We start from the raw sequence: 16,852 nt of genomic DNA, 5'->3' as shown, positions 1-16,852 counted from the left end.
TTTGGTTTCTAATATATATATATGGTATATAATATAAATTATTAAATAAGGAAACTTATATTATAAGTTGATCCAATATTGATGTTTGCAACAATTTTTATAGTGACGGAAAATAATTGCAATCCCAAAAAAATATGATGAAACAAGAATATTTTATTAATAAATAGTTCATATACAATTTTGCTCCTTCCTTGATTTTTCCTTCACAACATTTATCATTAGAATATCATTAGTGGCGTATTTCTCGAACTATGATTATTTGAATTTGATTCTTTGAATTTGTGGAATATTCGAGATGGCTCCAAGTAGAGTCTCAACTTGAATCGAACACGTCTTTCAGAGTTGGAGTTGCATTGTTAAATAAGGAAACTTATTATAAGTTAAATCCAATACTAAATCGGACTTGCACTAATTAATCGTAACCAATTAAGGATGGGAAAGTTTTTATTTTCCATTATATATATCAATGAAAAATCCCTAATGTTCTTCTTATTGTTGTAATTAAATTCAATTTTGTAATAATGGACAAAATTAATGAGTATTGGAAGGCAACAGACAAGAATATGATGGATTACTTGGTGCGTTACGTAATTGGCAATAAGCCTTTTCCTCATAAGCATACTATTATGAAAGTCGATGATATTTATGGAATCACAATGTTTACTCCATCGCAAATTTTTCAATCTATGGAAGACCCGAAAAATCGATCCAATTTTCGATCCTAACAAGAGACTTATGGGGTACGTTAAAATTTCATGGTGGTACGATTATTGTGGTGAAAAGAAGAAGAGGATGAGAAAGAGTGAGTGGCATATGAGAGAATATTATGTCGTGCCTAAAATTAATTCTCGATGCAACGTTGAGAAAAAAGGCGTTATATTTGTCATGATGTTTAAGAATCAGAAACGAAAACGTAATATGAATGATAATGATAATAATAATAATAATGATCAAGATGATGAGATGCAGATTGTTCAATCTCCACAAGGAGTTCAACTTGATGATCATCAAGACTATTACTCAATCTTTACAAGGCATTCACCTTTTAAGATTATTGAGATTATTGCTTATTGGTTGTGTAATTTGTCATATTTAAAATTAAATGTATTGCATAATTTTTATAAAAATTATAAGTTGTCTGTTCGCAAAAATAAATCGTCATTATTGTTGTTTCACTAAGAGGAAAAAAGAAATTGTTTTATGCATATGAATGGTCAAATTTGTTTGAGGGTACATTAATCAACATTCATGTTATATACATAAAAAAAATTCTTACCATATATATACAATATAATTTTCCGGGGTCGGATGAACCACCTTTTGTCGCTATAGCTCCGCCCCTAATTGGACTAACAAGAAAGTAAGTATATAGAGAGGATATAAGGTATCAATAGTATCCCAAAAATGTGAAAAATTTCCTTATGATCTTGTACAAGTTTATATATAAACAAAGTTACTATGAATTAAGCACATTTCAGGAATAAAAAGAGTCTAACGCGATAAAACTCGAAATCTCAATTCAATCTAAGACATTCAATCAATCTCCCTGTACAATACAACGCGGATGTAACACAACGTAACATCGCGTTTTTTCTTTTTTCGGAACAGGAGGATGTCGATATAGATATAGAAATGTGAATGGCAAGAGTGTCACAGTTTCAAATTAAGGTCAGGCAATGATGGTTGTGTTTTAGGTGGTGGAGCCATTGGTACAAAATTTATGTTAGACCTCTGACCTGAATTAAGCACGACGTTGCTACCGACCCCGTCAACTTGACGGAAGCTCCCGGGCCAAAACATCTCCATGTCATCATCCTCCATGTATACTGGCACCCCGAAATAGCCCTGTTCAAATCTTGCCCCGCCTCTAATAGCATGCATATGCCTTTCTTGTTGTTGTGAGGCACGTTGATGCACGGAGGCATGAGCTTCGATGCCAAGAGATCGATATGGGGAGCCGTGAAGGGGGAGCGATGCCAAGCTAGCATACCTCTCTGATAGCATTCCCATCCGCATTGCCCTCTTTGCTAGAGTCCTCTCCCTCTTATGTGCATTCTGATGTCCTCCCAAAGCTTGTGAACTATAAAACTTGCGCCTACAAAAGTTGCACGAGAATATCCTCGATACTTGTGCAGCTGGAGGATGAGGCACTACTTCACTGCCAGCCTCGGGATTTCCCTTCGACTCGGTATCAACACCGCTGTTGAAGCCAAGAGTCAAGTCAAGTGTAACCGGTTTTGACTCCTGCTGAAGATTGAGAGAGTTCGTCAGACAGGACGAATTGGTCGTGTTGTCCTTGTAAGGATCAGGAGAAATTTCTTGGGCAGAATTGTTGGAGGCAACTTGGCTGCTGCTGACTTCAGACTCGTCTTCAGATTCAAGATTGAAATTTGGTGGCTTCATGCTGCTCCGGAAAAAACACGGGGCAAATTTGATACTTAGGTAACAACAGGTCGAAAAATAATTACGTGATGATGACTTCCGGTCCTTGACTAACCTACAGGTATACAGAGAAGTAAATCATTTTCTGAATGACAAAATAACCTCCTCTGCCATGTGTTGGATGGCAGAACTCATGGCAGAGCCGGAATTTACCAATAGAGTTCAACATATAAAAAAGTAAAAACACGAAGAAGTCAAAGGAGTATAAGAAGTACACGAGAGTATTCACGAGGTACTTAAGCAAACCAAAGACAGAGTATAAGTAAATTATAATGTAATCAAGTTCCGAGTTCGGACAAGCAATACATGTATTTCTCTTCAGACTAGTACCTAGAAGGTTAGAAAGGTGCTCCGACGACCATCTCAGAAAGCCAGAAAACTTGTTCATTCTCATCTTTTTCTTTAATCATCACCTCTCTGAAGTCGGAACTAGCAATAAAATGTTTATCGATGTCCTAGACTACAGTTTACGAGAACTCAAACAAAGCTTAAAGACGTGTTTTTAGATTATCACACTCTACTCAAATCTTCAAGAATGCACGAAATAGAAGCGGACAAGTTCCCTACATATCAGAAAAAGAAAAAAAAAAACAGTCCACTTTCAGCGTTCAATGTTAAGGTTATGATGTTAACATAACATTACAGAAGGCCTGCAAGTTACCTATGCTTTGTCATAAGCTTAATCTATTAATAGCATGAAATTCGCTCCGATAAATACCGCAAATATTCTTGAACTCCAACCAACTGTGAGCTCATTAGTAAGCAAATCTCGTTAGTTCTACTTTTCGAAGAAAGATTTCAAAAAATTGCCAAGACAACGAACGAACCTTACAATGATGCATCTTGAACCTTCTAAAACAATCCAACGACACTAAAAAATATTTCGGTCAAAATTCCAGCGGAACTGCATCCACTTGTTTTGTTTTACTCAAGAAATTAAACGAGATGCATAACGATCTGTAAACTATTTGCTTTAAGCATGAAAGTTTAAGGATAACGGTAGGTTGGTGGCTAACGGTCCAGGAGGAATGTACCTCATCCCAAAATGAACACAGACTTACTCTTACCTCGTAGAGGTAGAGAGGTTATTTCCGAAAGACTCTCAGCTCAAGTACAACAAATCAACTAATCTAATCTCAATATTACAAAGAATCTAAAAACTTCTATTATTGACTAAAAATTTTCAAAAAAGGTTAGAAACTTTACTGGCTCAATTGTCTTCTTCAATCCAATCAATTTTGTTTTCATTCTAGTGGGATCTTATCAAAGTACATATAATAAGCTCAAGTCACCTATATCAGAGTTCAAAATTCAGTACAAAAATGAAGAATTTAATGAAAATAAAAACAATAATTCATTTTTCCCCCTTTGCTGAATATTTGTAAAAACAGAATTTGCCCACAAACACAAATAGTGTATGAGAGTAACGTGTACACAGACCTTACCTCTACTTGGGGAACTAGAGATATTGTTTTCGATAGACGAAGTCTAAAGAACTAGTAATAACATATATAAGATCCCAAATTGATTAAAATCGTATAAACAAGAACCATATACAAGCTAGAAACAACTACATATGTCATATCCACAAAAATTAAGCAAAAAAAAAAAAATCCAAATTTTACAAACAAATTAATATTAAAGTCAAAACAAGTATATACACTTCTAGGGGAAAAAATCAAGAAAATAAAAGGGAAATATCAAATCTTGAAAAAAAAACATACCTTTTTTTTTCTTTTTTAATTTTATTGATGAATTTTTCAATGATATGTCCAGTCTTGTTGTTGTTGTTCTTTGTGTGTATTTTTAGCTTTTACTAAATATGGTGAGGCAGAATTATCAGAGATAACAGAAAAGAGGAAAAAAAAAATAGAAAGGAGATAAGATCATTAGATATAGAGAGAGAGAAAAAAAAATGGTGGGATGTCAGAGAAAGTCAGAAATGAAATGAGATATAATACATACTGATTAGTTAGTACTATACACTATTTTTGTTGTTCATAATCATAGCTGAAAAAGGCATTTAACAATAAAGACAGAGGAAAGAGGTGTGGGGTTGGGTGGGTGGGGTGGGGAAAATAGTGTTGGTAGGAAAATAAGTTTGTATTTGTTCGGACATAAAACTTGTGAAATTTAAAAAGGAAAAATTGTTTGAAAATGAATACTTTTGGACTTTTATGAGCGCTTTATTAGAGTGGAAATCGTAAAAATACATTATAATAAAAATAATTTTTAACGGTAATAAATATACATATTATAAAGAGGACTAAAGTCTTTACTGACCTTAGTTAAGTATTATTAGATCTAATGTCGCTAAAGGCTTTAGAGACATATCTAAAGAGAACTAATTGCCGTAAAAATACTTATTTAATGGTAATTAAGCTATTATCGTTAATTAATTGTTGCTAAAGATAATTTTTTATGTAGTGACAATGTTTTAAATATCAAAAAATTATAATAATTTTAAGTTCAAATAGTTCTTCGAAATAATATTGAGAAAAAGGTGAACATTATTCATGGACAAGGATATATCTTGTGTTAGAATATTTGATGAAATTATTTTATTCAATCACTATTTTTTTTCAATGAAAATGTTCAATGACTATTTCTATAAATATTTTGATTGAACGGTGAAAAAAGAAGTGAATTAGAAAACTTTTTATTATTTTAATGAGAATCTATTTCTAATTATACTTTATAACACATATTTCTCATTGATTTATAATTTTAAAAAATCTTATGCTCTTAGTAATTAACTTCTATATGAAATAACTTATTTCTTCATTTATACTTAAAATAGTTCTAATTAAGACTAAATAATAAGCACTTATTAAATAAAATAATTTTATAAAATATTTTACAATTATTATCTTTATTCCACCAACTAAACAAACCTGATTTAAGTGTTACTTAAAAGATCTCTACAGAAAAAGAGAGAAGAAAACAGAATCCATTTACATCAATCAAGTTAAAAGAGCATAAGATTCTGTTCAACTTTTTCATTTTACTTTGTTGAATGAAAACCCATAACATCCCCTCTTGTCCTCTTCTATCTTTCATTTTCTTTTTCCAAAAAAATAAAATAAAAAATATTTATTTACTTATAAAATTTTCTATTTCTATAATTAATATACACTTCAATAAACAAAATACCTAACTTTTTTTCAAGTGAAATACGTATAGATTCAACTTTTAAATATCGTTTTCAAAATTTTTTATACATGTGTGTCATGTATGAGTTGGCTAGAGACTAGAGAGTTGGGACTACCTATATATATTTTTTAAATGAGATGATTTCACTTTATTAATCCTAGTATATATTAACATGAATTTACATTAAAGTTTTTACCCTCCTCCCTACTTTAAGGTTATCAAGAACACCTAATTAAATAGAGTATAGTGGACCTGTATTGATTTAGTTAGATCCAATAATAAAGTAGGTTGTGAATCAAAAATGATCGGAAGAACATAAGAAGTCGAGTTTAGGGCATAGTAGCTTTGAGGTACGTAAAAACTTACTTATTAAGAATGATTTTTGATTATATCATACTTACAAAGTAAGTAATTGACTAAATGTATACAAAATGATTTTTTATTATATCATACTTTCTTTATTGTTTTCTTTTTTTATTTAAATTTGTTGCATTTCAGTCGAGAATTTTTTGAAAACAATCTCTCTATCAGTGATAAGACATGTGTACACTCAATTTCCCTTAGATTTCACTTGTGAAATTTTATTCTGTATGTTGTTGGGATTTGCAACTGTTGTTGCAACCCCAATTCCACCCCCAGCCCCACCCTACATCCAATTAATCATAGATGTGAGGTTACATACATTATTTAGACTCCTCCCTACTTTAAGGTTTATCAAGAACACCTAATTGAATAGAGTATAATAAACTAGAATTGATTTAGTTAGATCTAATAACAATGTAGATTGTGAATCGAAAATAGTAGCTTTGAGGTAGGCCAAGACTTGCTAAATATGATTTTCGACTATATCATCCATACAAAGTAAGTATTTGACTAAATGTCTAAAAAAATAATTTTGTGCCTAAGTACTTGCTTGTCGCACCAAGTACTTAGTTCGCCATGTTTGAAATTGTCATGACTCAAAATTCATCAAACCATGATAACACCTAAACTTAGAAATCCAATCACAAACTTCAATAATTATTTTAGTTGTTATATATTTGTTTTATTGTTTTCTTCTCCTTTTACTTGAATTTGTTGCATTTGAGTCGAGAGTCTTTCGAAAATAGTTTCTCAATCAGCGATAAAACCTGTGTATACTCAATTTTCCTCAGATTCTACTTGTGAAATTTTACTCCGTATGTTATTGCAACCCCAACCCTACCCTACATCCAATTAATCATATATGTGAAGTTACATTCATTATTTATATATAGCCCATATAGCAACATACCACATTTGATGGCAACAAGCCAAGTTGCAATTAGACAAAAGGGCATGGACCACAGACAGTCTCTATAAAGTTGTGTGAACAATTTTTTGGCAGATTCCATTCAACAAAAATGTGCTCAACTCCATTTCTAGGTTTAAAAGTTTATATATTTTTTTTTTTATAATATAAAGTTTTAAGTTTATATTAGCTCAATTTTAGAAATTATTGAGCTAATATATAGCTAGGTACCCATCCCTATCATTTGAAAAGAAAATAAGATTGTGAAATTCTTCTTCATCACAATTTAAGGTGAAAGTTATTTTACTTCTTCGACTTTGTTTTAAAAATCAAATATCTCTCCCTGATTTTGAATAATTAATAGACATTTCACTCTCCTATTTTGTGCAATGTCTATTTCTCCCTTGTCTCAATCTCGTTTACTATTTTGATATTTCGCTACATTTTAAATTATATTGACATTTCGCTAAATATTAAAGTATTTTGATAATTCGCTACTTATTAAACTATTTTAACATTTTGTTACATATTAAACTATTTTGTCTAATCATAATTGGTGAATATATATTCTGACATTATTAAATTATTTAACTATAATGAATTATGATATAAACATTGTGTACGGATAAGTATTTAGCCTAAATTATTTCCTCCCTCATAATTTATGCTTCTGTACTTGGAAAAGATAGCTAAAGCTTTAATTATATTTTAAAATAAAAAATTATGTCATTTAATAATTCTTTTTTATTTTTATTCTTTTTAAAATATCAAATAATGATTGCCTTTAATATTGGCTCCACCACTTCCATAATGCAAGTTGTAGAAGTAAGTCATATTTGGATTATATTAATTTTAAAAACTACTTGAATAAAAAAATCTAAAAGATGTGGAATCAAATTAAAGTGAATAAAACTATATTTTGGAAAGAACAAAACTAAATATATATATATATATATGGTCAAATCCTTCTAGACATTTCAAATTTCTATAAAAAAAAAAAAAGGTACTTAATTATTAATTATCCTAAATGCTACTCTATTCATTAAACTTTATTGTTCCTTTTGTCCATAATGCTCATCATATATAGTTAAACCTTTCCACAATAGCATCTTCTATTTGTTTCTTTCTTTTTCTAATTATTTTGCTATTGTAATAAAATATTTAAAAATTGATTAAAAAAATTTGACTGTTATAATAAAATATTGTTATAGAAGATATAATTATGAAAAAATATATATAATATAACATATATTCCAAAAAAAGAAAAAGTTATTATAATGAAATATTTTTATAAAAGATATTATAAAAATGTGTATATCTTAATTGGCTAAAGGGATAAATAATAATAATAATTACATATTTATAATAAATTGAAATAATAATTAGAAAAATAAAGGGTATAATAAGCCACGTGTCTATAAATTTATAATTAAGGTAGAGGTAGCAAGTGAATAACCAAAAGATTGAAAATTTGTACAATTTATATACAGTTAACTAGTAGAGCTACTATCATTTTATTCCTATAGGTGTTAACAAACTCTACACACTATACGTGTTATATTGTATTGTGTTATATTATATTATAAATATTATTTTAATGAATATAATATTTAGATAGATCGTATTTAAATTGGGACGGGGAGTAATAATTTTCACTTCCCAACCTTCAAATAAAAACATAAACAAAATGAAAAGTTTATTGTAGAAAATGTCCAAATGACCACTTTGCCATCCAAAGACAAATAAAATGACTATTCTACCCCTCAAAAGTTGTTGAATAAAAGGTGACAATAATACAATACAAAAATCCTAACTATATGTTATTATTTTACAGTTAGAACTTAGAAACAATAATTGCCGACAACTCCATATGTTGCATAGTACTTAATAATTAAAGATTTTTATTTTGATTTGACACTCGGTGTGGAGATTGGAGTCCATATTGGAGTTTCGACTAAATTCATATTGCGCACGGCAAAATTTATCATTCGAGGGTGATGCTATCAACAAAATTTTCTTCATATTCAGAGCTCGAATCCGATACATCTGATTAAGGTGAAGCAGTTCCACCACTGCATCACAATTCGTACAGATATAATTAAAGACTCAAAAGACATAAAAACACTTCCTCTTTGAACTTCCTCTATTTTCATGTGCTCATGCAACCATTTGAGAAAAATAACAAAACATTTTTGGTTTTTGAGTTTGACAAAATTGATTATTATTGGTCTCCACTGTTTAATATTTTGACGGGATCAAATAATAATTAAAACAGACAAAGAAAAAAAAATAACGATAATAATTATATTATATTATACTAGTAGAAAAGAAACAACGATTATATTAGTATTATAGATTTGCATATATATATAAATCTTTGCTATTTTTAGTCTATTTTCTAGAGTTTAGTGCAACTTTTAATTATTATATTTAGTTTTCTCTAAACAGATGAAAGATGAAATATCATTATATTTGGAAATTAGGTCACATGACTATTATTTAATTTTCAAATCCCATTTGCACTTTATTTTATTTATACATATCATTATCCAACGTTTTTTAATCCTTTAATTTAATTAAACTAATCGCTCATTACAAAGAATATTCTTTAATCTCGAGTCTCCAACCTTCAATTTAATATGGTTTTAAATAATGTTTTCGTACTAAGTATGTTTGTATTTTTTGGTAAATGAGTTTCTGACATTATTATTAAAATAATAAGTGTGCATGAATTCACTACGTAGAGGAATTTCTTTTCTATTTTAACCTTTTATAATTCTTTAGATATTTTTAGATACATGTCGGAAAAAAATAATGTGTATACAAATTTTATGGTAGGGAGATCGTTTTTGATAGACTTTTGGTTCAATGATAAATGAAAAAGAAATAGTAATAATAAACAAAAACATCAACAAGATAATAAAATAAACAAAGTGAAAGAAACAATCGGATAATACTAAATAGATCCAAGAATAAGCAAACATAAAAATAATATTATTTTTTTACATTTATGCTCAAGAATTGTGTAATTTCCCAAAAATTGAAAGGAAAATTGCAGAAATTGTACTAGTTAATTAGGAATTAATTACTTAGATGCACTATAGTTTATAATATTACGAATCTTAGCAGATTTTGGTGTGTCCAAATACGTATATCTTGGGATACATGGAGTTGAAATTAGGTGTAATTTGTTCTAAATGCATTGTATTCAAATGAATTCGCATGGATATGAGATACATAGATAAATCTGACTCGCCTCCCTCCCATCTCGCTCGCCACTCTCCTCTGTATTTGATATCCTAGATACATGTGAATTACACTAGATACATACAAATACATGTATCTAGTGCGATTCACATGTATTTGGCATCTAGGATACATGGATATCTCTCTCCCCATATCACTCGCCTCCCTCTCCATCTTGCTCTCCTCTCTCCCTATTTAAGTGTATCTGGTAGCAAAAATACAGACCTTACTCTACTTCATGATGATAGAGAGGTTGTTTTTAATAGACTCTCAATTCAAGGATTGATAGATGAAAAAAGAAGCAGTATAACATACACTAATATTAACAAGATACTAAGATAAACAAAGTGAAAGAAATAATCAGGTAATACTAAATAGATCTAAGAATAAGCAAACGTAAAAAAAATATACATTTTTCTAAAAAATTATGTTCAAGAATTGTATAATTTTCCAAAAAATAAACAAATGAAAATGGGTGAGATTGAGGCCCAACTATCCTATTGGGGCTAGAATTTCAAGTGGACTGGACAGGTCTCTAGTAATTGAGAGTAAAAATTTGACGGGTTTTATTTAGATACCGCTATTTAACTTTTAATTCAATTTTTAAAACTTTTTGCACTTCTATTCCATTCGGAACAATTTCCGATAGAACAAAGTTAGTTCAGACAAAAATGATTGAACTTCATGCACATATAACTAAAGTTTAAATAAAAATGGTTGAACTTTAGTCATAGTTTGAAGTTTAGACTTGACATGCCTGAAGTTGTTCCGAAATTGATAAATTTATAATTTATCACTTGTTAAACTTGTTTTCTCTATTCCATGTAATTTTCATTATTTTTAACGAACATATTTTTCTAGAGAAAATATGTTTCGAAATTTCTAACCAACCAAACATGAAAAATAAAAAGTTTTCCTTTGCACCGAACACACCCAAAGAAGTCAAAATTTGTAACTTCATGAATTTAAATCTCAATTACTTTAAAAGAAGGGGAAAAAATTGAGATGACTAAATTGTTTTGTTAATCTTTAAGGGCTAATTGAATAATAGCCCAATTAATCCAACAAAAGATCCATCTTTTCTTTAAGGCCTCATTTTTGTTGCAAATGTGTAAAAACTTTTTATTTAGACTATAATATATATATATATATATATTTTTAATTTTTTTTTTAACTTGTAGGGAACTTGCCATACTTCAAACAAAAATATGTTGCTTCTTTACATTCAATTTAATAAGTACCTTGAGTTAGAATTAAGAAATTTTACTGACTGAATCAAGAAAATCTGAATAGACATAATTGAAAGAGTACGACTCACTTCTTCTCCCTCTCCAGAACTTTGCTCGATGTTGGTTAATAGAAATTTCCTGATACTAACTACTATGTGAATGTGATCAATATATTTGAATATGACATAATTCAATAATGTTAGCTCAAATCTTACGTATGAAAACTCAATTACTTACAAACACTTAAAACTATTGTCCTAAAATCTAAAAATCATAAAATTCAAAATTCTGAATCCACTTGTGAATTGAATTTTTTATTTCCCCTACAATATTATTAACAATTATTCTGTCAACTACTTCAGTTTGAAATTTTAGAAGAATAAGAATTTGAGGATATAAATGATTGCTATGAAAGGTGAGAACTATATGGTAAACCAAAAATAATATGCCTTAGCTGCCATCCACTATATATATGTAGTGATCATTTCATTTCCTTTTCCTTTCATAATTTATATTCACAGATTTAAATAAGTATCTGTAATGATGATAAAAATAATAAATAAATAAATAAATCAGAGCCATGATTTCTAGATCTTATGAAGGTGTGGAGAGAATAGGAAACCTATTTGTGGTTTGATGCATTTTATTTGTGTTGGGAGATATTAGGAAAGCAATGATGAATTCAAAGAAAGAGAAACTTATATCCGATATTCAATATTCGTATCGAAATTCAGATGAAATTAAATTCATGTTATATAAGGATTATTAAAAGAAATAATACAACCAAAGTTCAAAAATAGTCATTTTCCAAATTCTTGTAATTAAAAAAGTAACAATGAGTGTGCAAATTTTCACACTCATGCTAATATTTAACTTCTATACACCATATAATTTTTCGTAAAGGGTGTACAAATCTAGGAGTTGTTCTCGGACATCCTCAAATATAACTTGTTCAATCAATTCGATCACCTTAACGAATTTGTCTAGTACTTTCTCTAGCATATTTGTGGAAGTTTCTTCTTATCTAGAACCTTATAAGTCCAACAATAACTTAACTGTCACCAACTATATACTAAAGCATCTTTCAATTTCATTTTTATAAAATCCTAGCTGTCTTTTGCCAACTCATCAATTCCTTTGGGAGAAAAAAAATATATTTTATTTTATGAGTTTAAAGATTGTCTTGTCACTTGATATTTGTCTGGAATATATATACGTTGATGGGTCCCAGAAATGACTCAAAGATTTTATTTTTGTGAAAACCATGAAGAAATATTGTAGTGGGTGAAATTTCAAAGGCAATGAACCCCCACCATAACAAAAAAAAAACGTTTTTTCTTAATTTACACTTTTCGGTGGAATTTATTTTTATAATAATTTTCATCTGTTTACCGCATTTTAATTAATTTTACGAAATATGTGTATCATTTTCTATCAATACAAATGCCGAAATCAAGAATGGAACAAATGGTAGAATTGACTAGTAGTTTTAGGTTTACTGAAATTCTTAATTAACCTATTAATCATTAGGTAGCTCATAAGTATAAGTAATTTCATATATATATGACTTGTAGAAGTATAAAATGTAAACAAACCTTATTTCTATCTTGTAAAGATAAAAAGATTATTTTTAACAAATTTTCAATTCAAGTAGCACACAATTAAATAATTTCAAAGAAAAATACAAAAAAAAAAAAACATAACAAATTATAGAAAAAACATAACATAACATTCAAAAACAACTCCAAATAAATTGTTTTTTTTTTTCAACATTTGAAAGTAATATAATAGGGGGGGAAATGTGGATGGTCAATTGATGTTTGAAGAGACAAACTTGTAACTACTAAGTTGTTTTTTAGTGTGAATAATCATTTCTTTGAGATTTTGTTGTCGGTTCTTTATATTTTTTTATTATTTATAACGGTAGAAAATGTACACCGAAAGGCATCATATTTTAATAAATAAATTTTAAAATTAAATGTTAATTTACTCTAATTAAAATATAACAAAATTCAGTCGGTATTTAGTATTCATATTAGAATTAGAGTGATTCAAATTCATGCCAAAAAGTTTTATTATCAAGAGAGTAAAATACTATCTATCAAAAGTAATTTTAAACTGAAAAAAGTTTGGAATAGTAACGAATAAAAAAGTATTTAATGATCTGATTACTACAATATTTAGTGATATTATTCATGAATAACTAAGATATTAGATATCTATATATGCTTCTAACTAAGAGAAACTGACTAATGACAAGTATCAATCAATTAAATATATATATATATATATATATATATATATATATATGTATAAAAGTTCGCCAACAAGAGGGTTTATTCACGCTCTTAATTAGAGTTTTGAATATCGTTTGATATGCAAATTAAACTATTCTGAATTAATTTATTTTATTTAGAAGATAACTAAAATAATTTCACATTTGATAAGATAAAATGATATATATCTCAGAACTAAACATGAGATGAAATTAATTTATACAGTATTGTATTGATGCTACTGTACCAACTAAACGGTCGTATGATTATACATTATCTTATTAAAGTTAAATGGTTTGTAATAACATGAAATAATAGAAAATTGTGTCATGAAAAGAATAATATAACAAGATTTTTGGGACATGCATGGGATTATACCCTTAACATTGGGATATCCAATATACATAAAAAGCTTTTTCTACTTTTAGGGATTCTTTTAGCTAGTTGAGTTTTAATTTATAAAAAGAATAAAAAGTATATAGTAAAACATTTTCTGACATTGGACATACAAACTCTCACGTGTGCACTATCAAAAAAGAGAAATTAACATTAGCATCATTTACAATGCATTTGGGATCTCAATATATATGGATCCTCTTCTTCCCTAAGGCTGCAAATTCTTGAATAATTACAAAAACAAGAAAACAAATAGAAGCCAACAATATTTCACACACAAACCTTGTAAATTCACCAATAAAATAATAATAAAAAATGATAGTACATTTCAATATTTTCTTAATGAAAAATAATATATTCAAATGTTATGACATATTTAGTACAAGTTTCAAAAAGTCGTATATCTATGCAAGGTGATGTTTGGCGTAAAATAAATATATTTAGTTGTTAATAAGTAATAAGTCTGTATTAGAGTTTTTTTTTTCACGGTGTAGGACATGGTTTCGAGCTAGTGAGTACTTTTGGAGATTCAAGAAGACACATGCATTCTACGTCATATCTTACTCGACATTTTGTGTTTATTATGTCATGTAGAACATGTATGATTTTATGCCATCTTACTCGACATTTTATGTTTATTTTATGTCATGTAGAATTATTTAATTTTATACAAATTTGAATATCTATTTATACACATTCAAAGCCGTAAATCTTGTTAGGACTAATCTTTCCCACTTAGCAAAGGTGAGATAAAATTAACCTCAACGGCCGTTACTATGATTAGTTAAAAGTCCAACTTAATCAAAGCTTTCACACCTTTAACAGAATTGACCCCAAAATTGACGCCGTTAACTTCGGTCTTTAAAAAAAGCCCCATGATTTTCGCTCCTCTCTAGTCTAGAGGCTCATTTTTGTCCTCCTCGGTGTTTGTTATTCAATTCGGAGTTTGATTAATTCAGATTTATATCAAAAAGTCTCACTTTAGAGGATAAAGTACTCCTCTAGCAAAGACGTTGTCATACCCGAAACTCGAATCTTAAAACCTTGAATTATACGATAAATGAGTACAGACTACTTCATCACAACCATTGATGATACGCGTCTCGAATATTTTATTTTAGTGTGGGACACACTTTGCAACGGCTAGTGGTGGTGACATGGAGATGCATTAAGTAATGTCAAATCTCAAAATTGATAAAGTGGGGTATGGCACTTGTCATTAGCCCCACCGGCGCTAATTGCTCTACTTGCTAAACTAGCGCCACCCCACTACAAATTTACGTATTCGTTCACTTTTACTTGTCGTTAAAATACTGAATAAATAAAAACAAATATATAGAGTAAAATGAAGTCATACACAATTAATATTTTAATCGGTGGATAATATATTACTAATTAACTATGAAGTCATACGTAAAAGAATAATGTCTACAAATATTAAAAAACATCCATAGTTAATAAGGACGACACATAAATAGAAACAGAGAGAATACTAAAGGAAAGAGTTACCAATATAAAGTGGAATCAAACTAAGTTTCATACACTAACAAATGATGTGATGTCGTGGATGAAGTTGCTATTTCTTAATCGAAGGCCCCATATTTGAGTTGTGAATTTCTTAGTAGGAAATGTTTTTCCTCAAATGACGCTTTACATGAACGTGAATCCAATCGAGTTCTAATATAAATATCGAATCGAGATTACATTAACCTATCAGGGGTACTTCTGGAAAGTAAACACTCAACCGAAAAAGGTCGGCGCGTGGGGCGGTTACCTGGTGAACACTGCAGACAAAACTGTCCAATTTTATATAGGAAAACAATTATACAAAAAATTAAAAAACATAAATAATGGTAGAATTAAATTTAAAAGATAAATGAAGAAAAAAATGCAAAAATATTAAACATGACAAGATAGAGCAACCTGAAAATGTTTTAAGTGAAACAAAATAATATGATAATTAAAATAGAAACTGAAAAAGATAAAACTACAAGAGTTATAAATTTGGATTTAATTGGGACATAATATAAATATCAAATGGGAAATTGAAAAATAATAATAAAAAAATTAAAGAATTGCTAAATTAAAAGCCAATAATTAACCACATATGGTGATAAATAAATTATAAGTTGAGGAAAAGAAAGGGAAACCACTTTCTAGTCCAAAAAGCATTATCTATCATTATTTTTAAAGCTAATGATTCAACCTTATTATAAAAAAAATATTTTAAAAAAATTAATCATATGATGGCCCCACTTCTTAATCTTTGAGTGAGCATTTTTATTATTTTTGTATAAAAGGTATACCTTTGCGTTTGTGGCAATTTTAGAACTTCTGTCAGAGGCTTCTTAGAGGGATAAAGTGGACAAAATTTAAATGTTATTAGAGTAAAAAATGGTCAAAAAGGGAAGAAAAAAAGGGTTCAATTATTGAATGACAAATTGAAATATTGTGATCTTTATTCCGTATTTGTTATAATGGATGCTAATTACTAGTAATTAGGAATAATTACTTTTTGACTTTTAACACTTCTATTGTGGTTAAAGAGTAATTCTTGGTTTATGTTCTAATTCTAGGGAATAGGATATCTCGTGACCTTTTTTTTTTATTAACTTGGTATAATTCATTTTGGAATCTTGATTAGTTTAGATTCATGTTACCTAAGTTTTATTAAAATAGAAAATGTTTCGTACACACTGTGATTATTTTATACTAGAGTTTGAATTTGAGACCTCTAATTAAAAGTGGATGAATCATTTTATCAACCTAATGTTTTTCGTTTCTCATTCAATATTCGGTACTTGTTTTGAAGTCTCAACTAATTTAAATTCGTACCAAAT

General features: G+C 28.8%; 1 protein-coding gene across 2 annotated transcripts; it reads right to left on the bottom strand.

The window, feature by feature from the left end:
- Positions 1 to 1,610: 1,610 nt before the first annotated feature.
- Positions 1,611 to 4,343, bottom strand: LOC125868354 (zinc finger protein 4-like). 2 transcript variants are annotated; one of them, XM_049549009.1, is made up of 2 exons: positions 4,167 to 4,343; positions 1,611 to 2,497 (listed from the first exon to the last, which is right to left on the bottom strand). In XM_049549009.1, exon 2 carries the CDS (start codon positions 2,401 to 2,403, stop codon positions 1,651 to 1,653), a length of 753 nt encoding a protein of 250 aa, XP_049404966.1. In that variant the 5' UTR covers positions 2,404 to 2,497; positions 4,167 to 4,343; the 3' UTR covers positions 1,611 to 1,650. The 2 variants fall into 2 exon arrangements, with proteins under 2 accessions (XP_049404966.1, XP_049404967.1); XM_049549010.1 differs by having other exon boundaries at positions 1,611 to 2,492; positions 4,163 to 4,325.
- Between the last annotated feature and the right edge of the window lie 12,509 nt (positions 4,344 to 16,852).

The sequence above is a fragment of the Solanum stenotomum genome, chromosome 6, assembly GCF_019186545.1.
Source record: "Solanum stenotomum isolate F172 chromosome 6, ASM1918654v1, whole genome shotgun sequence".
In the NCBI taxonomy this organism is placed as follows: domain Eukaryota; kingdom Viridiplantae; phylum Streptophyta; class Magnoliopsida; order Solanales; family Solanaceae; genus Solanum; species Solanum stenotomum.
This window is presented reverse-complemented; position numbering and strand designations above follow the sequence as displayed.